This window comes from Globicephala melas, chromosome 3, assembly GCF_963455315.2.
Source record: "Globicephala melas chromosome 3, mGloMel1.2, whole genome shotgun sequence".
In the NCBI taxonomy this organism is placed as follows: domain Eukaryota; kingdom Metazoa; phylum Chordata; class Mammalia; order Artiodactyla; family Delphinidae; genus Globicephala; species Globicephala melas.
The window spans coordinates 63866329-63889824 of record NC_083316.1 but is presented as its reverse complement, the minus strand read 5'-3'; the positions used below and the strand labels follow the sequence as shown (position 1 = coordinate 63889824).

General features: G+C 39.8%; 1 protein-coding gene across 6 annotated transcripts in view; it reads right to left on the bottom strand.

The window, feature by feature from the left end:
• Positions 1-20860, bottom strand: part of RASGRF2 (Ras protein specific guanine nucleotide releasing factor 2) — a 232965-nt gene extending 212105 nt beyond the window's left edge. For all 6 annotated transcript variants that reach the window (XM_060295960.1, XM_060295961.1, XM_060295962.1 and 3 more), the window contains exon 1: positions 20035-20860. In XM_060295960.1, coding sequence (XP_060151943.1) covers positions 20035-20322 — 288 coding nt within the window. In that variant the 5' untranslated portion in view covers positions 20323-20860. The remainder of the gene's footprint in view (positions 1-20034) is intronic.
• Between the last annotated feature and the right edge of the window lie 2636 nt (positions 20861-23496).

Sequence of the window (23496 nt, the reverse complement as noted above, 5' to 3'; positions counted from 1 at the left end):
TTCCTCCTTTATTCAATGTGACAGAGAGCCTCCAAACAAACTTGCCTTCCAGGACCCTAAAATAATCTTCAAATAAAATGTTTCATCTAGCAACCTAAATGTCCATCAATAGATGAATGGATAAAGAAGATGTGGTACATGTACATACAATGGAATATTACTCAGCCATAAAAAAGAATGAAATAATGCCATTTGCAGCAACATGGATGGACCTAGAGATTATCATATTAAGTGAAGTAAGTCAAAGAGAGAAAGACAAATATCATATGATATCACTTATTTGTGGAATCTAAAAAAATGATACAAATGAACTTATTTACAAAACAGAAATAGACTCACATACATAGAAGACAAATTTTTTTTTTTTTTTTTTTTGCAGTATGCGGCTCTCTCACTGTTGTGGCCTCTCCCGTTGCGGAGCACAGGCTCCGGACGTGCAGGCTCAGCTGCCATGGCTCACGGGCCCAGCCGCTCCACAGCATGTGGGATCTTCCTGGACCGGGGCACGAAACCATGTCCCCTGCATTGCAGGCGGACTCTCAACCACTGCGCCACCAGGGAAGCCCAGAAGACAAATTTATGGTTACCAAATGGGATAGTGGGTGGAAAGGGGGCAGATAAATTAGGAGGTTGGGATTAACATATACACACTACTATATACAAAATAGGTAAATAACAATGACCTACTGTATAGCACTGGGAACTATACTCAATATCTTGTAATAACCTACAGTGGAAAAGAGTCTGAAAAAGAATATATATATATATATATATATATATCACACACACACACACACATATATATAACTGAATCACTTTGCTATACACTTGAAACTAACACATTGTAAATTAACTATACCTCAATAAGAATAAATATATTAATGTTTTGTCTAAACAACAAAACCAGAAAGCCCATTTATTTAAATTCACAGCAGTGTACAAGTTTTAAAATAAGGGACATAAGAAGATCAATGGCATTCTTTCAGAAGTTCTGTTTGGGGCCAAAATTATTCTCATTATCAAAAGCCACAGGGAGAGGCATGATGGGGGTGGGCTGGTGGGACACCAGGAATATGAGAGATGTTCTCAGTGGAAAGGATAAGAATAAGCCCAAAGAGGGAATGTTAACAACATTAAAGGTAGGAAAGAATGAGTATCCTAACCAGGGAGGGTTTCATTGTTTTGTTCTGGTCTTTTTAAATCACAAAAGGTGATTAACACAATCCAATTTAAGGATGGGCTAGAAATATCAGTCAAATTTGCCATTCTCTAACCACAACGGAAAAATATGTAAAATGAAGACTCACTGCCAAAAAAGTTGATAATTGTGCAGTTGTATGGAGAAGCAACATCTTGAATTTTAGTAATCAAAGATCGTGTGGCTTAGAGGGGCTGCAGGAAGAGATAACAACCAAGATAAGATTAGAGTTAAGCACTTCAAAAACCAAGCACTGAATTTGCCTCTTTCTCACATGGTCATGATATTCCCTATCCTTATATTTAATTATTATCAAAAGGGCAACTGATTCACTTTGTTATAAAGCAGAAACTAACACACCATTGTAAAGCAATTATACCGCAATAAAGATGTTAAAAAAGAAAAAGGTCAAAGGCCCCCAGCATATGATACCATATAGACATCCATATACCTCTATACTCTTGCAAATACACATAGAGCAGGGACTTCCCTGGTGGTCCAGTGGTTAAGAATCCATCTTGCAATGCAGGGGATGCTGGTTCAATCCCTGCTCAGGGAACTAAGATCCCACACCGCAACTACTGAGCCTGCGCACTCTGGAGCCCGTGAGCCACAACTAGAGAGAAGCCCGTGCACTGCAACGAAGGACCCCATGTGCCACAGTTAAGACCCAACACAGCCAAAAATAAATAAATTAATTTTTTTTTAATTCTTTTAAAAAAACCACATAGGGCTTCCCTGGTGGTGCAGTGGTTGAGAGTCCACCTGCCGATGCAGGGGACACGGGTTCGTGCCCCGGTCCGGAAAGATCCCACATGTCGCGGAGCGGCTGGGCCCGTGAGCCACGGCCGCTGAGCCTGCGCGTCCGGAGCCTGTGCTCCACAACGGGAGAGGCCACAACAGTGAGAGACCCGCATACCGCAAAAAAAAAAAAAAAAAAACCACATAGAGCAAAGAGTACTGAAAACACAAACAAATGTCAAGTATCTTAGTCTGAAACCTCCCACTTTTCTTTGTGTCTATAATGGTATTATAAAATCAACATAAATTAGTAAAAGTTTATAGGAAAAGGATTACCACATCAACCAAATATGCACATTGATAGGAAACACATTCTAATTTCAGAAAATGTAAAACATTATAATCCAAATATGCTTAAAATCAATGGAATACGGTGATTTTAGGCATTTCTACTTTATGCATTCAAATGGAACTCACTTATCATGATCCTAGGCACTCTAACTAATCATAACAAACACCCCCTAGGAAAAGTAAATCCCACCAAAAATCATTCATAGGTCTACAGCTTTATTTCCCAAAATTAGACTACCATATTTGGCCATATTTGTTTCTATATTTTACTTACAGATGAGATTGTACTTCCATTCCAGAAATTCACATTTTATGTTGGGTTTTTAACCAGTTACAAAACGACCTTGAAATGCAAGTGGGGCATTTATTAGAGAAAACAGCTTTTAATTAAGGTGGAGAAGTTGGGGAAAATACCCTTATGGTCAGAGTTAAAAGGCTGCCTATCACTTCCTGCTTTTTTATTTGTTAATTTGTTTGCATATGCCTCCACCTGCCCTGACAATTTGTTCACAAATGTCATCCTGATGTTCACTGCAGCATTACTTACTATACCAAAGCAAAACTTTATAATATTAAAACAACCTAAAGATCCAACAGCAGAAGAATGTTTACAACTGTGGGACAAAGAATGCTGTACAGTAATTTAAAATAATGTTTTCAAAGATATTTACTGGCAAACAAAATGTTCACAATATAATGTTCAATTAAAAAATATCAAGATCCAAAACTCTACATACATAAAATATGATCTTGATTATGCTCCACTTTAGAAATGTCTATTTATTATATTCATACACTGAAAAAAAACTCTTGAAGGAAATCCTCCAACAATTCAATACATAATTTTTTCTGAGGAATGGGATTTCAGGAAATTTTAATTTTCTTATTTTTCAGTTCTCTGAGTTTCAAATTTTACACAAAAACATTACTCCTTTTTTGAGCAAATGAATTTTATAATTCATTAATAAGTTTAATAATGTGCCTAAAAAGTTAGAAATCGTAAAGGAAACACAAGTAATATAGAGTTATTAAGAAATCAAATGGATAATATATGTGAATACATTTTGAAAGCTAGAGTTACACACCTATATCATTTAATTTTTAATTAATAATAATAATTTAAATTTCTATTGCAACTGCATAAAAATAGAAGATTAGATATTAGTTAATGTAGAGGTCTATTTGGGTTCATGAGCTAGTGTCTGAGACACTAGCAAGACAGTTTCAAGATCATAAACCTCAGACCTTTACACTCAATTATTTACAAACAAACAAGCTCTGTTTTTTATCCCTGACCAAATGTTCAAGAAATTATATATGCCTTAATTATTCTCTCAAAGAACTGGAATAAGAATGCAGGTATTTTGACTGGTATCCACTTAGGCTACAATGGTTCAAGAATAACAAATCACTTCTATACATAATTCATGGAATCAGAAAATATATACTATCTATATCCATTCACTGATTTCCTTTCTTTCCCCAGTTTTATTGAGATATAACTGACAAATAATATTGTGTAAGTTTAAAGTGTACGTGATGATTTGATATATTATGTGTTGTGAAATGATTACCATGATAAGGTTAGCTAACAAATCCATCACTTCACATAGTAACCACTGTGTCTGTGGGGTGTGTGTGTGCACGCATGCGCATGGTGAGAACATTTTAGATCTACTCTCATAGTCAATTTCAAGTATACAATACTGTATCGTATAGTCACCATGGTGTACTTTATTTATTTATTTATTTATTTATTTCTGGCTGTGTTGGGTCTTCGTTGCTGCAGGCAGGCTTTCTCTAGTTGCTGCGAGCAGGGACTACTCTTCATTGAGGTGCGTGGGCTCCTAATTGCGGTGGCTTCTCTTGCTGCGGAGCACAGACCCTAGGTGCATGGGCTCAGTAGTTGTGGCTCACGGGCTTGGTTGCTCCGCAGCCTGTGGGATCTTCCTGGACCAGGGCTCGAACCCGTGTCCCCTGCATTGGCAGGCGGATTCTTAACCACTGCGCCACCAGGGAAGTCCCCATGGTGTACTTTAGATCCCCAGAAACATTACTTTTATGAATTAAAAATTGCTTTAAAAATGTTCTGCTAAATTAGGAGGTTAGGATTAACTTATACACGCTACTATATATAAAACAGATAACTAACAAGGACCTACTGTATAGGACAGGGAACTCTACTCAATATTCTGTAATAACATATATGGAAAAAGAATCTGAAAAGAATATATATATATATATTCAGATATATATATATATATATCTGATTCACTTTGCTGTACACCTAAAATTAACACAACATTGCAAATCAACTATACACCAATAAAATTTTTTTTCAAAAGTTAGGAGGACAACCAACAAAAAATAATAATAATAAAAATAAAAATGTTCTGTTTACATGGCAATTTATACCAAAAGGGAGAAAAGTATGTAAGCTGTGGATTTATTTATCTTTCAGTATACATTTTAAACACTCTCTAAAAAACGGAACTTTTAAAGCACAAATACCAATTTAGCTACATTTTTCTTCAGAAAAAACTACCTATTAATCTCACTTTACTATATTTAATATTTATTACAGTCAGAAGGATCTATACAACAGAAAGTATCTAAATGACAAAAAAAATTTTCTTCACTGATCTATTTAGGTAATATTCTCCTGCACTTAGTAAAAGTAATCTTCCAACTATTTCTTGAGGAATTTGTCATCCACTAAATATTCTCCATAGAACTTAAGAAACTTGGGCTCACAAAGATGCCGACAAACTAGTCAGAGAAGCCGTCTGGTTCTCCAAATGGATAAAATGAACAGAACACACACCTGCAGTAAGCAAACTTTCAATTAATCTGCTGTTTAAACGGCCCTCACTTAAATGAAAAAATATAATTGTAAAGAATTTAAAAGTAATATTCTTGTAGCATTTTAGTTTACAAAACACTTTTTATATAGATTGCCTCAATTAATTTAATATTCCCACTTTCTTTACAAGGTAGGAATTATCATGCCCATTTTCCAGATGAGGAAACGGTTAAGCCTCAGAATCCATACATTGTTAAAGGTGAACCTAGAACTTGAACTTGGGAACTTCACCTCAATGTACTGGGCATTCTGTACCGTTTAACCAGATGGCATGCCATTGCACCTTCAGCGCTGTAAGACAAGGACATGGCAGGAGAACAGGAAGAAGGATGATCTCAGCTTAAACTGGCATGAGGAAAATGAACTTGGATTAATAACATTCACAGAGGAAATTACAGCTAAGGCACTAGAATCACAAGATGCTACGGTTCAACCATTTGACTGCACAATTCCAGAGACAACAGGTGAAACTTGCCAGCAAAACAAATACAAGAAGATACTTTGGCCTGGAACACAAAGACTGAGTACATATAAATGCCTTCTCCTTTGCTCACATTGACATTGATGGCACAAGTTGCAAGTACCATTCTCAGTTGCCTCATGTTTCAGACAACAGTATTTGCTGGTCTGGGTCAGGAGAGACTACAATCCAGTTAGACCTAGTGGCCAAAAAGCAGGAGCATAAATCAAAGTGCTGAGGATGTGGACTCACTTCAAAACATAAGCGATCTTATCAGAGTCAAGAGACATAGCATAGGCAAGGTCAGAAATGGCAGGGAGAGCTATGTCTTCTACATCTTCAACACTGGGCCCCTCAAGGTGCTAAGCAGACACCAAGAAGGAAGCCTGTGCTGGAAATCAGCAGCACGGGAGAAAGACAGGGATGCTTTGGAAACAGACTGACCTGTTCCCCAACACCCCACTCTCCACCACATCAGCACAGGGCCAAGCATACAGAGATTATAGAGGTTACATAAATGGGTTCAAACGCTTCCCTTGGATAAATATGGGCCCATAGCTTTGCCTGTTGACATATAACATATAGTTTCCTTGGGTGGAAGCTATAACTTACTTTATGGGCTTTATGAACGTGGCCAGATCAGACTGAGACGTTTTCCACCTAAACTGCAAATGTACCAAGGCAGAGAAGAATGAGATTGAAGACAAAAACTTTTCCCTCCTGGTTATATATTTCTAGCTCCTAGTTGAGGGCCAAGATCAACAAATGCTAAGTCACTAAACTAGGCTCTATTAACTAAGTTTGCCACTTAGTAAAATTCTTCCCTGGGAGAATTACTAAACCACTAAAGCGTCAGTATTCTTATCTGTAAAATAAAGAGGATACCAATATCTTGGGATGGTTGTGAAGATTAAATGAGATAATATATGTAAAGTGCTTGGCTCTTTAACCCCAAATCAGCATCTAATGGTAACTCTTACAATTGTATAATACAAAACAATATTCATAAAATACTAACAAATTAGTATCCTAAATGAAATAGTCTAATTTTACTTAGTTTTACTTTCCAAGAAAAAAGGGCTAACTTATGCCTGGAGAAAGATGACTGCTTTAAATTAAACGCTCGTCAACTAAGATAGATAGATGATAGATAGATAGACAGGTATACATACACACATAGTTAGATAGATGGTAGACAGACATCAGATATGAGAAGACAATCTAAAAGTTTAAACTAAATCTACTATGTTAGGAATAAAATGGGACTTACACAGCGGTACCCTCAAAATATACACCTCAGCACTCTGTAGTGGTATAAAGATAAACATCTGTAAAAAAATCTTACGACTACAAAATGAATTTTTTGTTTTATTTTCTTCAAAAACACCATATTCAAAGATGTTCTGAATTAAATTGATAAAACAAGGGTTAGTTGTGATTTGACTTCTTAGTATTTTATCATTACTGAATTAGAAGTAATTAACAGATAAATTTCCAGAGAAAAGAAACAAGATAACTTTTCCACTGCTTTGAAAGGAGTTTCACTCATGTTTAGACCCACTATTAAAACTCATTTCTAAGTGGTAATGACCAGGTAGCTTGTTACAGACCCTCACCTACCACTCCAACACACACACACACTAAGAACAATTAGAAAAGCTGCACACAAGACACACACACACACACACACACACACATACACACACACACATACACAAAATAATCCATTCGAAAGCATCAGTGAGATAACAAGGCAGCCAGGACCTTGTTAAGGTCTAAGGTATCTAAGGAGTAAAGACACCTTAGAGAAGGGAAGTCAACTAGTGGGCCTGACAGTCTTTGAAGTTGTTCCACTCAAGGAGTTTGCCAATTTCTAAGTAGTACAGAGCCAAGAGGCTAACAGACCAGGCAGAAAGCAGCAATTAAGAGTCTGGAAATCAGCACTGAGTTTTTGGCAGTCCCATGGGGCATGTAAGAGACCAAGGAGGAAGGGGTTATGTAAACACCCAGAATTCCTGATAAGACCTTGGAAAGGCTATACCTCAGAAATTAGGACAAACTGGAATAGTGTTCTCACAAACCTGAAACCTAACTTGCATCAGCTCATTCTCAGAATGGATTAGTGTAAATTACCCCACATTAATGCCTGCAAGAAAGCAAAAGTAAACCTTCTCTGAAGGAAAACACATCATGCAGAGCCTAAAATTACCTCTTTGATTTTTCACACACAATGTCCACCATCCAAACAAAATTACAAGGCATGCAGGTGACCATTAGCTTACAGCTGAGTCCTTGTCAAAACTGACCCATAGAGGTCTTGTAACTCTCCAGCCTGAAATTCCCATTTTGGATGAATCAGCTCAGACTCAAGAACTAACAAGGTGGGAACGGCTAAAACCTTGTTTGTTCAATGGAAAAGGTATATTCAAGAATGTAGCTGGTCTGGCCCCAGAAGCATCTCAGCTTTACATTTTAAAAAGTAGCAAGTATCTCTCTGTGGGGAACTTTATCTGCTCTGCTACCTGAGGCAAAGCCACTGACTCAATAGGGTCCTTGATTCACAGGAATTCCCTACATATCTGGGCCCGGTTCCCTGATGGTTTGGCTAAGCTGAGACCCAATGGCATCCATTGGGGTGCTGTGACTAGTCAGCCTCAGTGTCAGCTATGCAGAAGAAAAAGCAGAGGTAGTTGCTCCAGTCAGAGGGTAGGGCTCAGACTTTTGGGCTGGTGCCAATGGCAGAGCTGTTGGGTCTGCCACTTGGAAAACGATAGACTGTAAGATTAAAGAGACACTTCTTTGGAAACATGCACCTGGGAACAATCCATGTCTGCTGACTGAACTGTATGGATCAGTCATGTAGATGTCCACAGGAAGGACTGTGGAATCAAGGGCTGTGGACTCAACTGGAATCAAGCTGTGCTGGAGCCTGACTCTGTTTCTAATGCAGAAGGCTACCACTGCAGGGCAGACTTGTGACACCTGCCAAAAGTTGACCCATTTGTCTCACAATGGGAGAGGCCATGTCACAAGGGGTGAAACCCCTCCCACTCCTGGTAGATTGGCTACACCAGACATTCAAAGCCCTCTCAGGACTAGCAATGCTACCTCACCACTGTTGATACTTTTTTAGGTTACTGGTTAGCTGTTTCCAGTCACACCATTGTGGCCCTTGAAACTAATCTGTATACTCAACAATGGACTGACTGTCCAACCCTTTCTCCCTCATTCCCTCCTGGTCCATATACTTTAGTAAGGCAGTTTGATCAGTGAGTGCAGGTATTCCAAGAAAGGGGTCATCCCTTCTTGGTCACTTCCTGGGTAATGATCAGGACAAAAGGGGAAGAATTATAGGGCATTATACAGATATATTTTGAAAACTGAGGATTCTGTCTTGACCAGCGCTGGGCATGGTGCATTTTTCTTTCCCTAACAGCACCCCCAGGCCAGCCTAGATGACACAACCTACAGGTGGCAGCAGAGCTGAAAGGGGGTGTCAGGGATTCAAGCTTAACTCTGGTTAAGTTTTATAAAAGTACCTTGTCCCTCTTGCACCTGACCCTTCCAGATAAAAGGTGTAGGTGCAAGTTGGGGATGACCGGAAACAGAGTGAAGTTAGAGCTTCTGAAATGGGACACCCAGTTGTGTGAATAACACTGCTATGAAAATTCTTGTACAAGTCTTTGGTGCATATACATCTATGCATCTCTAGAGGAAGAGCAACAACCCAACACCTGGGGAGGGAACACCTCAGACCCTAGAAGGTATGAGGGAGAAAAGAACATTACGATTTTTTGTCTTTTTGAATTGCCCCTGGAGCCTTCCTCCAAAGGGCAAACATCCTGGTGTGGCAGTCCAAAGCTGCTGCAAGTGCATTCTGTTTTACTTACTGCTGCATCTTTTGTGATGCACTTGATTGCTTTGACCACAGAGCAGCAAGGGAAGGCCCCAGCTCCTGCACCTTCTACACAAAGCACCTCCGGATGCTGTCCCCATCCCCATTCATTTCATGGGCAGAAAAATGCCACAAAGAAAAAGACAGAGAGTTTATACGACATTAAAGTTTTAAACTTCTCTTCATCAAATGACACCTGTAAGAAAGTAGAAAGGCAAACCAGAGTAGGAGAAAATATTTCCAATACATATAACTGACAAAGGACTCGTGTCTTCATATATACTAGGATGAACAAGATGATGTTCAATTCTTTTTGACATTCAAAAATGGCAATTCATAGAGTTTAACTTAATATTTTAAAACTCCTACAGATCAATAAGACAACTCAATTTTTTAAAAAATGGGCAAAAGGTTGAACAAGCACTTCAAAACAGAGAACAATCAAATGGTCAAGAAATACCTGAAAAGCTGTTCAACCTAATTATCAGAGAAATGAAAATGAAGACCAAAATGAGATACTGCTACACACCCACTAGAATGCTTAAAACTAAAAAGACTGATAATACCAAGTATTAGCAAGAATGTAGAGCAACTGGAATTCTTATACACTGCTAGCGGGAACATAAATTGATATACCTATTTCAGAAAACTGTTTAGCAGTAATTACTGAAGTTGAACGTAAGTAAGTCCTATGAACCAACAAGTTCATTCCTGGGTATATACCGAACAGAAATGTATACATGTACGTGCACAAAATATCTGTACAAGAATTTCCATAGCCATATTATCTGTAATAGCTTCAATCTGGAACCAATCCAAGTGTTCCATCAACAGTAGATAAAGAATGGGTAAAGGAGCTGTGTATACTCATCCAGTGGAACACTACAAAGAAACTGAAAAGGCATGAATCACAACACCCAAAGACATCGATGAATCTCACAGATGTGATGTTGAGGGAAAGAAGTCTGACACAGAAGAGTACTTATTGCATGAGTCAATGGCAAAGTTCAAAAACAGGCAAAAGCAATCCATGATGTTAGAAGTAAGGATGGTGGCTACCCATGGGGAGGAGCATTGAAGAGGAATAGACATGAGGTTAGTTTCTGGAGGGCTGATCATGTCCATGGCTTGATCGGGATGCTGCTTACAAAAATATATTCACTTTGTGAGAATTCAGGAAGCAGCACACTTACGATGTGTGCACTTTTCTATATGTATGCTATACTTTGAAAAATATGCTTATTGTTAAAAGAACAACATTCAAATAATTTTTAATATTAAAGTATTAAGAAAGTAAAGAGAAATTATGAACATGAACCCTTAGCAACACAGGAGGTCTATCAGGACCAGAGGACAGAAACTGCCTTACTGGAAAGATCTTATTGATAAGGTAAGGATGTACAGCTACTACTGAAGGAAAAGAAGGTGGCTTAAATGCATAAATATTAGTTGGTGAAAATAATATTTACTAGCTTGATGAATACACTGGACATGTCAATAATAATGTCTCTCACGCACACCAAACTTTCCATGAAAATCCCTCACCCACAGTCCCTGCTGTTTGACAGCCAATTTATGGACCGGTCAGAGACCAATGGTCTTGTCTAGCCCCCAAAATGTGAACTGAGTCGATCAGATTCTCTCTCACAGAAAGACGAGCTTGAATATACTGAGTGAATAAGAGATGCTGCAGTGAGAACTGAAGCAGTAAAAGCAGAGAGAAAGGGGCCACAATATGTTGAGTCAGTATCACGAGGGGCACAGCAGCCTGAAGGAGGGGAAGCAGAAATTATGAGAAAACAGAGGCAGTAAGTAACCAAAGACGCATAAACGCACTGAAAAACATGTTAGCCAGTACCAATGTCCAAAGCACAGCTAGGTCACAATAAATGTAGAGCGGTACTTGCCCTTATATTGCCCTACAATATTCCCGCTGTCCCCCACCACACACAGAGGTGCCCATCATTCAAGACAACTTGAGTTCATATCTCTCCCTTGCAATCAAAAGAGCCTAAGGCAAGGGCTTCCCTGGTGGCGCAGTGGTTGAGAGCCCGCCTGCCGATGCAGGGGACACGGGTTCATGCCCCGGTCCGGGAAGATCCCACATGCCGCGGAGTGGCTGGGCCCGTGAGCCATGGCCGCTAAGCGTTCGCATCCGGAGCCTGTGCTCCGTAAAGGGAGAGGCCACAACAGTGAGAGGCCCGCGTACCGCAAAAAAAAAAAAAAAAAAAAAAAAGCCTAAGGCAAATAATCATGTGACAGAGACCAACTCACCCTAGAAAAGCTTAGCAACACTAGAGAAAGCAAACTGCACACTTGATTAATGAAACCTTAGTAATTGCCTTAAAATAGCATTGCCTACTGTTGGGTCTCAGAATTGATTCTGAAAGATGGATGAAACACTGATTTATGGATGACATCCTGATTGTTGCAAAACTATGCAAAATACTGAGCGATGAGAAGCATTAATGGCATCAGAGGAGAAAGCACTCACTCAACTCTAAGCAAGACTCTTCCAGCTGCTGAAAGAGTTTGGTAAATGGACTTCAATAAAGAAAAGAAGATCCCTCAGTAACAGAACCAGCAATAATTTAATTTCTTCTAGAGTGTGGTCAAATCATGAAAATACCTTTACACCATGATCATGGTTAAAAACTGATTTGAAATTTTTCTTTAGGATTTAACATGCCGGAACTTATTTAAAAGCTAATTCTACTACCTTTATGTCCTCACAACTACTGTCTCAAGCTTTCTCCTTTAAAATGATATCAAAGAAACAAAAAGATGATGACAATTACAGTAACACACATTAAAAGAGAAACACATTACAAACTATTTCCTGGATCATTCTTTTCAGAGCTACACCTAGTACAATCTTCAGCGCCAAACAAGAGCTATGCCAAAACCCAAAAACTTCCTTATTTACAAGTGAAATAATGATGTCTGGGCTTTGCTTTAAGATAGTTCAACAACAACAACAAAAAAGCCATGTGTGGAGAAAAACAGAGATAACAAGAAAGCTGAAGATTGTTGAAGCTCTACGATGAGTATATTGGTGTTCCCTAAACTGTTCTATTTTGTCTGTGTTAAATTAAAAGTATTTTTTAAAGAGGAAGGAAGGAAAAAAACACCTAAGTGACCCTAGTAATGAAAGCAACAAGAAGAAAATCAAAAAAGAATTATATTAGAAAGGGAGTAATAAAAACACCAGCTGACAAATGTGCTACGTATGTGCTGGGCCCTGTGTTGAGAGCTTGGCCTGGACTGTTGCCTATGAGTCTCCCAACAACCGGATGATGTAGGTACTATCGTGATCCCCAACACAGGCAGGTGTCCAGGCTTAGAAAGAGAAATTGCTCATCATGTATCTGGTAAGCAGCTGAGTGGAGACTGAAACCCCCACGGTTTAACTCCTGAACGGAACCATACACAATACTACCATCTGACCTGGAAAGTGATATTCTTAAACTTAAAAGAAAGCAAATTCATACTGGATATGAGTGGCCTCCTATACCTATGCATCACTGACATTATGTTGTTATGACTCCTTCTGTAAAGAGTTATGATGCTCCACAGTGAGCCTTAGGCCAGGCTACTACCTCCCCATTCCCACATTTCTAACCCAGGAAACCTCCTAGCTTTCCAGTCGTCCCTCTATTTGACAGCACTAACCCTCCTGTTTACATTAGTCACACAAATGGCATGAGTTCATAAATACAGTTCGGGAAATGAATCAGGCATTGTCTACATTAAATCAGAAAATGACAAAACAAAACATTTTAGGAACCTGAAAAGAATGCGAATACCAGTAACCAGGGTCCCTCAGATCCCTGGCTGTTTCCATCATCATCATTGGTCTCAGCAATGTCACAATGGTAAGTATGGGAAGAGCTAATAAAAGAAATTATGGCCTACATTTTAAAAAATAAAGCACTAAAGGGTCAATAAATTTTATTTTTAAGCATAGCTTTTCTTAAGGTTGTTTTATTTGTATCTTCTCAGATCTTATGAGAATTCTATTTTTCATTAACTTACTGTACTCTGATGCTGTAACTTATACAGCCCTCCCTAACTTTCTCATTTCTTCCTTTACAGTTCAAAAAGAAAAGAAATAGGGGGCTTCCCTGGTGGCGCAGTGGTTGAGAGTCCGCCTGCCGATGCAGGGGACATGGGTTCATGCCCCGGTCTGGGAAGATCCCACATGCCTCGGAGTGGCTGGGCCCGTGAGCCATGGCCGCTGAGCCTGCACGTCCGGAGCCTGTGCTCCACAAAGGGAGAGGCCACAACAGTGAGAGGCCCGCGTATCGCAAAAAAAAAAAAGAAAAATATTATTTAAATAAACACAGATCAACTCAAACTTGGTTTTTTTTCTGCCGTCTCCCTAAAAGTATATTTGAAGCATTTTGTATTCACTATGAGGAGTTTTAAGAAAAATGATTTGAATCTTCATTTTTCGTGAATAGTAAGTTTTTCCAGTGCTAGTAAAAAGGAAAAGTGTGAGAACATGTGTTTTCTGCATCCTTGTTCCACTTTATGATACCAATGTTTTCTCAAGTAAAAGGAAAAGGAAAACTTGCTGTTTGGTTTTTTTTCCCCCCCCCAAATATACACACAATCATATTTGAATTCCTTGGGCAAAAATGGTAAAATATACCCTTTGGTGGAGCCAAAATAATGTATTTCTAACTTCACAATCAGCTAATATTTGAAAATTACACCAACTGAAATGTAATGAATAATTCTGGAATAATGGTTAATTTTTAGAATAATGGCCAAATATTATACAGTAACCAAACGTTTACCATAGTGCTATATTGATACCTAACAAATACCGTTTCTAGTTTTGTTTCAATATTAACTAAGATTTTACTATACATAGTCTTGAATTAAGATAAACTAATTTCAGAGAGGAATTTATACCATGATTAACTTAAAATCACTAGTCCTGTATAATAAAGCACCCCAAATTGTACACCGATTGGATTTACAACTCATGTCTTGAAATACATGTCTTAATGACACAAATAAAAACCTATAAACTCCAACATATATAACTGTATAACAAATGTTTAATATTTAATGATGGAAGATAAACTCAATAAACATACACACAACATACACACACATATCCCTTTCTTTTTTTTTTTTTTTTTTTTGGCTGTATGCGGGACTCTCACCGTTGTGGCCTCTCCCTTTGCGGCCTCTCCCGTTGCGGAGCACAGGCTCCGGACGAGCAGGCTCAGCGGCCATGGCTCACGGGCCCAGCCGCTCTGCGGCATGTGGGATCCTCCCAGACCGGGGCAGGAACCAGTGTTCCCTGCATCAGCAGGCGGACTCTCAACCACTGCGCCACCAGGGAAGCCCCTATCCCTTTCTTATAGGACAAATAAACCGGCATAAAAACATAAAGCTACTTTAAAATTGTGAAATTAGGATTTCAGACCTGAGTGAATCCATATTACTTGTCAATATGGTTTATTTCATTACAAAATAATCTTAAATACTAGCTTTTTCTATTCTACAAAATTAAAATTACACTGACGTAGCATGCATATTTATTGAAAAATATGGACAAGGTCAACTAAAAAGTATAATCTGCATTAAACAAACAGCAATACCAACAACTGTTTTAACAAACTACTAATATTTGCTTGCTAAAACCAGAAACATTTGCTTATCATACATGCTTTAGGACTTATCATCCAATGAAAGAAAAATATCTCTATTTTTTAATTCCTGAAAGAAAGTAAAAAATTTGTTATCACACTACAAATATTTTCCACCATTTAGTAGTACATTTAGCGCTCACTTATTAAAACCCACAGAAAAATACTTGTCCCAATAAAAATTCATTTTTATGTACATCTGTCACATCAAAGATGGATTTTTCTATGTAGAATTCTTAACGATAAGTACAATAATACAAATAGTAAGGTTTAGTGTGTAGTCAAAATTAAAAGAACTATATTTTTCTAATCCATAGGTTATTTTTCTTCATTTAAATCTAAATTGGAAGAATGATTACAAAGTTCAAGTGATAAGTCATTTCTTTCCTAAATTACATTTTAAAACGTTTTACAAGATTTAACAAATACTTTTATTCCGTTTGTCCTTTATTTGTGTTCAATAAGCAAACACTGAAAAGGAAACACTGAGTTTGTTATTATACTTCAATTAAACAACATGAACTGGAACAAAAACCCATGATCTACACTCCCCACCCTCTACAAATATTTCAGGGCTTACGTGCAGCTCTGCCTAATTTGATAAAATGATTAAAATCTTCTGCTGGTGGACAAGTTTGGAAGGCTAAAATGACTGGCTAGAAATGAGGTGACAGGGGAAATCACATAACCCTTAATCCCTTTAAAATTAAATCAACATGTTTAATTCAGCACTAATATGACAAGTATCTACTACTTTAAACCTCCAGAACTAAGGATTCCACCCACCCACCCACCACCCACCCCCACTGAAACAACTGAAATCAGGCTGAATAGACCACTTAACATTCCCAGGAAAATAAGAGTAAAGATGGCTTTGTCCCTATATGTCTCTCCTGCTAGCAGGCAAGACAGATACAACCACTTAAACAGATCAGGCTAATTGGGATGTGTATTTTCACCCTCAGAGCAAATATTTTTAAAGATTCCTTACTGAAGTAAACAAATGCCATGTAAAACTGTTTAAACATAAATCTCATTTTTCTTTGAAAATGTAATGGTCTGCAATTGTATTTCTCAAGAATCGAACCTGTCCTGTAAATGGTTTTTAAGGGGAAATAAGAATAAACAAAACAGTGATTCACATACTACAACCCCAGCCCCTATTCCACCCAAATTTGAAATTTCTTGAACCTCAGTGGATTTAAATAGTCTCCTTAGTAAGGCACTCTTCAAGATTATTCAATCTTCTTACCTAGAGTTGGACTTTGGTCATCTCCTAAAACTCTTTAAGCCTCAGTCTTATCATAGGTAAAAATGAAAGAACATTACCAGTCTCCAAGAGCTGAAGTGAGGTTCAAGTTAGATTCAATAATGGAAGATAACACTGAGCTTGGCACATAGAAGGTACTTACTACATACAAATTCCCTTCCTCCTTAAACACCTTCACCTGGAACAAAAGGTAAGTTTTTCATTTTCCATAAATGGAGCTCTTTTAGAAAGAAGTACCACGAACACACATTTTCAAGAAAATGAATATCACTTAAAATTTTCCGTAACTGAACACATTTTGATTATATCACCATAACTATCCCTAAGAAATAGCTGCTATAGAAGGTTGATAAGAGAGCCTTGCAATCTCCCAAGGACCTACCAAAGTGAAATCTTGGGACACTATTGAGAAAATGGAGCAATGCAAATATTCCTTCAACCTATGCACATTTGGAAAGTGAAAAATACCTTTCTTTTTTCTTCTTAACTGGAAACAGTTTGAGATAAAATGGTCAAAGAAAGGAAGGAAGGAAGGAGGGAGGGAGGAAGGGAAGGAGAGGGAGGAAGGGAGGAAAGATGGAAGGAAAGAAGAAAAAAGGAAAAAACCTTAATTTTCTTTTGTCAACCAACTTACTTTGAATTATTATTTAGAAGAAGCAAACCAATGAATGTTTTCTTCTTATAACTTACCACAGTTAATTAGAATTTTTAAATTATTTGAAGGAGAAATAGAATTTAAACTGGCAAGAATGATTAGAGGCATTTTATAGCAAGAATTACATCAACTGTCACTGTCATTACAATGTGTCGCCCTCCAATATGAATGATAAGAACGTCTTTGTCTCAAGCAGTCATGTTTCTATAGTTTTGCACATCTGCTGACTGGATTTATCAGAATATGCACTTCAATCACCTGCTTGGCCTTAACTACTCAGATGCAGTGTTTATTACAGAGACTGATAATCTTTAAATCTTGTGAAATTGTCTTTCACATCCTGTGCACAGCAAAAAGCTCACACTTTTGTTATAATCTTAGAAAGAGGAGATGTCACTATTGGAAGATAACTCAGAAATCATCCTAACCAAACTCTTAATTTTTATTAACACATCTGAAAACAGATTTCATTAATAGAAAAAACAGAGGAAATGTTAAGAGATTTGCCTTTAAGAAGTCACACAGAAATTCTGGAGGAAGCCCATTCTGCCTCCCTAAGTCCCGTTTCAAGTCCTAACCTTCAAGTATGTTTATGGGGTTGATGGAGACATATATGTGGAAAGTTCCAGAAGCATATTTGGAGAAGCAGACCTTGAAAGGATCCCTGCTCAGCGCCTCACATCCACCCTCTACCTCACCAGTTTCACAGGTCCACCATGTCTAGGTGCCTGAGATGAAGTGAGCACATTAGCAATACAAATTAACTGAAAGAGAACCAACTGCATAAACTGTAGATTTAAGGTAAACTTTTTTTTTCTTATCTTTGCAGTTTCTTCTTCATTCTTCAAACACACCCAGACAGACAGTGTTACACAAAAAATATCAGCCTGCTAAGCCAACCCAAGTCACAGAAGCATGTCTAACACAAGACAAACTGACAGATTTCCCAATCCAACTCCTAATCCATTTCAGAGTGCTTGCTTCTCTACATCTCAGCTTTACTACAAACACCAAAGGTTCTAATTTCTAACCTCAAAGAGATGTATAAATGATTGAGAAATACTCATAACTTGTATGATGATAAACAGAGAAAAAATTCTTAATAAGGGGACCTTTTTAGGACTTCCATTAGAAAGTGGCATGAAAGTCAAACTATTTGGAGGTTACATTTCTTTATAAAGTATAAAGAAAATTGTCCTGAAGATGAGAGTCTGGATATTCTCCAAGTAGAAAAATCTTGGTTTTCATATGTTAACAGGTCAGACAACCACGTTAAGGTGCAACAGGTAACAACTCCCCACTCCCAGCTCATAACAAAAGTGGCTATCTCCTGATATTATTATAAACACAAAAAGAAAAAATTATTTGTAATTGGGTCAATGATGTATCTTCAGAATAATTTCAAGTACCCTATTTTAGTATAGACGTAATAACACTTTAAAAACCTACTGGTTTTTGCTCCCATGGGCCTTGGAACACATGCCTTAAAAAAAAAAAAAAAAAAAACTCACCAATAGAAAAGAAAAAAAAAATAGATCCTGAAAAAAGTCTCTACCTATTTCCTCAAAACCCTTCCTCCTGCTCTCAGTTTAATTTCTAAAATGCCTGACTTGAAATTTAAACTTATATTTCCAGTATCTATATCTACAAAATTGGAAATCAGTTTTTCAAAGAACTCTCAACATGCCCTCAAAAACCAAAGGGAATATTTTTAAATTTTTGGATGTATAAGTGTTATACCAAGTTTAATCAGTTAAGTCTGAATGATTTATAGTGAAACCACAGTGAAAAAAATCAAACTTCTGGTTGATCTAGATTTAGCTCCTCTTAATTTTACACATTGTTTTATGAGCCCCCAGGGGTTATGTAGGCATCTTACTCATCTTTCCATCCCTAGCGCCTCTCACAGCCGCCCTCAGGGATTTGCAGTAGAAGCTGTTTGGCCTGACTTACATGGAAAATTAAGCTGCTAAAAATTTTTATGCAACAACAAAGACCATCAGCCTCTTTTTTTCAAGGTGGAGATCTAGAAGCAAAGTGAGAACATTTGGAAGCATAAAATTAGTCTGCTTTAACTTTAATAAGAAATGGTGATTGAAAAAAAATACAAATTCCGCACTTGCAGGAATGGGAGGCGGTGGGGGGGGGCGGGAGTTACTAATCTGGAGGATTTTTTCCTCCTTAAGTGCAAAACATAGCAAAACTAATAAAATTATGACCCAGAATAAAAAGGTCACATTCATTTTCAAAGCATTCATTTAAAAGTATACAGAAGCGTTCTTTAAAAATGCCCGCATATTTACACATAGCAGGAATGTGGCTACCAAATATTAATCCTGAGGGAAACGGATACACATTTACCTTCATAATTAGACACAGCAGGCCAAATGTTAAAGTAAACTGACATAAACCACAAAGACAGATTGAAAGTGACCAACAGAAAGTGCCCGTCAGTCCTGGGAGCCCCGCTTGTTCCCTGCACAGCCATTGATCAAACATCTGCAGGCAAAGAAACCTACACTCACTAGCTGGGTGACTGAGAAACCAAACTTTTACAAATAAGTTAGTTCCGTCTTGCCAATCTAAATCCAACAGGTGTCAACCCGCGTCGCCACACTAAGTCCTTCCGAACAGGTTGAAGAGAAGCAATGTAAGGTTAGCAAGGAAGCTGCAATGACCCGACAGATTTCGGGGTCTCGGAAAATATAAAGCCGAGCCCCTATTCCAACGGATCACAAGGAGATGCACGACAAGGCGGGGATGGAGATGGGGAGGCCGAGGAGGGGAGCTGTCCTGCCACAGACGCCGCAGGGGAATCTCGAAATCTCGGAAGGTGGTCCCACTGTCGGATCGGGCCCTCGACCTCTGGGCTTAGAAGAACTGGGTATTGCCGCGGCCGCAGGCAGGGAGACGGGGAGGGGATGGCGCGTGGTACCTGCTTATCCAGAGCGTCCCGGGCGCCGCCCGGCCCGGCCCCGGCCCTGGGCGGCGCGAGTGCCCGCTCGCAGCTGCAGCCCTCCAGGAGGTACATGCCCGCCGGGCGGCAGCTCTGCTCGCCCTCAAAGTAGAAGAGCACATTCTGGTAGAGGGCGAACCACTTTTCGTGCCAGCGGCTCGCCTCGGTTGCCTTCTTGCTCAGGAAGCCGCGCTTGGTGCCCTCTTTGCGGGCTAGGAAGGCCAGGTACAAGGCGTGCCCCTCGTTGTAGCGCACGCTCTTCTGCATGGTGAGGGCGCTGGGGGCTCACCCCTGCCTCGCGGCCATCTCCCGCCGGCTCGTCCGAAGGCGCGCCCGCTCGGCTCCCGACGGCGGAGGACTCCCCCTTTCCGGGCGCCGCGCACAGGGCACGCCGTCTGCCTTCCGGGCGCGGCGCGGCGCGGGTCCGAGGGGCGCCGGGCTGTGGTCGGGGCACGTTGTCTTCCGCCACCGCCGCCCTCCCGGCCGAGCGAAGCCCCCGGAGCCCCCAACACCCGCGTGGAGAGTGGCCCCGCGAGGACAGCCGGTCGCCGTTGCTTTGCCCAAAGTTGCGGGAGCCCGAGCCCCCGCGGCGGGCTGGGGCGGCGCGACGCGCCGCAGCCTGTGGAGGACTGTCCACGGGCAACTCGCTCCGGGAGACAGAAGGTAAAACGTCACGTGGGAGATCAGCTGTAATCGGCTTGGAGACCGATTTAAAGGGCAAAGTCAGCGCGGCGGCGGTGACGGCGGCGCAGCCCGCTTAACCGCGGCGCGCGTCCCTCCCTCGCCCGCCGGCCAGGCCGCTGCCTCTGCTCCGGCCGCGAAGGGGCGGTTCGCGCAGAGGTGGAGGCGTGCGGCGACGGCACACACCCGCTCACACGCGCGCTTGAAAGCACGCGCGCACACACACATACACACAAGTATATAGACTCACAAACACAGGCAAATGCACACTCACAGGGTGCACACAGTCCAAACACTTGCGTTTGCACAATTACACACACGCATACAAACAGGAACACACAAATACACAGTCACAGACACCACACACTCCAAAACACACAAATATATTCGCACAAATACACAATGCAATACTTAAGCACACAGAAAATTATGCACTCACATGTATACAAATAACACCCACAACGTGCATTCCTACACACAGAAATACAAACCCATTTACAAATACACACGTAGGCAACCACACACATGCACACTCTGACACGCTCGCCCACACACATTTACACACACAAATCATACACTCATTCACACGTTCAACCAAACTCATGCACACAATATAGACACATGCACACTTTTACACTCATACCCACACCCATACAAACTGCACACAAATACACACCCATACACAACACGTTTATATTCACACATTCATGGTCATACACTCTCACAGACAAATGATCATATACAAACACATACATGAACACACGAACACACAAATGCACGAACACATTCACTCAAAAGTACACACAAATAACATTCATACACAAGCAGTCACAAACATACAAATACACATTCATGCAAATTCATACACTTCCACAAACCCACTGACACATACAACACACCTGCCACATCCACATCCTCACACTCATCCGCGACTGTGTTTCCATGGCAGTGGGTGGAGTCACAGGATGGCTTTGCATAACGGGCAACCTTGACTTTTCCACCTGTACCTGCACTGCTGTATTTAAAACTCGAGGTGAAGGTTAACAAGTGTGACTCTCCTGTTCCCAGAAAGGTATCGGATGCTGTTGGTTCCCTGTCAATGACTGTGATTTCTCAGGATTAAGATGAAAGAGACTAAATTTTAAGTACAGTGTTTTCAACCAGGAAAAAATACCCAAAACGGGAGACTTGTGGCCCCTGACAGAATCGATTCCTCAGAGGCCACGTTGTCATAGGTTCACTAGATACCCTTGCTGGGACTGGGATTCATTGGATAAATAAATCTCACAGGTTCAGCCAGAAAACCAGGACCCCTAGTATACAATATAAGTAGAAAAGAAATGATGTGCACAGCAGCTGTGAGAGAAAGCTAGTGAACACTCCAGGGAGTACCAGTGTTTGATTCTGCTATATACATTTTTTAGTCCCCTTAGTCACTTATCATAAAAATGGTTTGTCAACGTATTTATTGTTAAAGACAAAATAATAATGATAATAATAAAATCCTTTTCTGGGCCATGAATCTGCCACAATACACCTGTCTTGTACCACTAGTTGTGAGTTCATTAACTGGTAGTCCAGGGGTTCTGCTGTAAGTTGTGTTTTTGCAGAATATTTTAACCCTGCCTCACTGAGCAGCTGAGTGTTTCCATTTTACCTCAAAAAAAAAATCACTATTAAAAACTATACAATAGGGAAATTGCCATTTGAAATTACAGTATGAGCACTGTGGTCATTTTCCTTTACATATTTTTAAATATCTAAAGGACAGTGCTTTGCAGATTTGGGTTTAACTCAGCTGGGAGCTTGCATTGTTCTTTAGAGGAGATACAAGCATAGAGACACTAAGTAAATGTGGACAAGGTTTTGAGCCAGATTCTAGATGCAGAAAAGATGGCAATTGCCTCAGGAGGCTTTTCATTGCCTTCTCTGTGATCTAAACCCCATAAGCGAGTTGACAGCAGTATAGTTGACGAGCTCCATTTTTGAGTGGAAACCATTAAGTGTGTGAATTCAGTACAAAAACAGTTTTGCAATGAGTATTCAGAACTCCTAACCACTTGTGTTTTTTCAGATGTGAAACTTTTTTTTTCCCCAATAAGCAATGTCTCTGGTGTTGAGGCTAATTTCAGTGCTTATTTATCCCTTCTGTCTACTCAAATATCCTTTGATTTGAACCACAGGAAGTATTCTTCTCAGCCTCTGGTGTGTCATCACTTCCCACCATGGACGGTGTTGTGGCCATCATATGCCCCCCGATAGCAAGAGAAAGGAACTCTGATTTCTTCCAAAATTTGGCTGGTGACCATATGGGTTTTAATTATGGAAATTCACTGGGAGAACTACTTATTGATCACCTGTTTATGTCCTCAACACTATATTTAAGTGATGTAGAGGATATAGGGAAAAGACTTTGCCACTGCCCCTAGGTGCTTAGTCTACTGGGAATAGGATTTAATGTTTAGGCACTTCTCACCTAACTGTTCCTCCAAGGCACAGCTGCACTACCCAGTAGGAGAGCTTATGTGCAGTAGGTATCTATGCGATTCATAAATATTTCCCAAATTAATTTAATATTCGGTCGCTGAATTATTAAAGAGGGCACACACATTAGCAAACATTAGATCATTCTGTAAGACTGTAAGAGCCGGAAACAACCAAAACTTCCTGGACATTCTAGAGAAGCTATATCCAGTGACTGCCTGATGGGCATTTGTGGACTTTTAGCTTCCTTCATCCATATGGAAACTGCACCCCTGG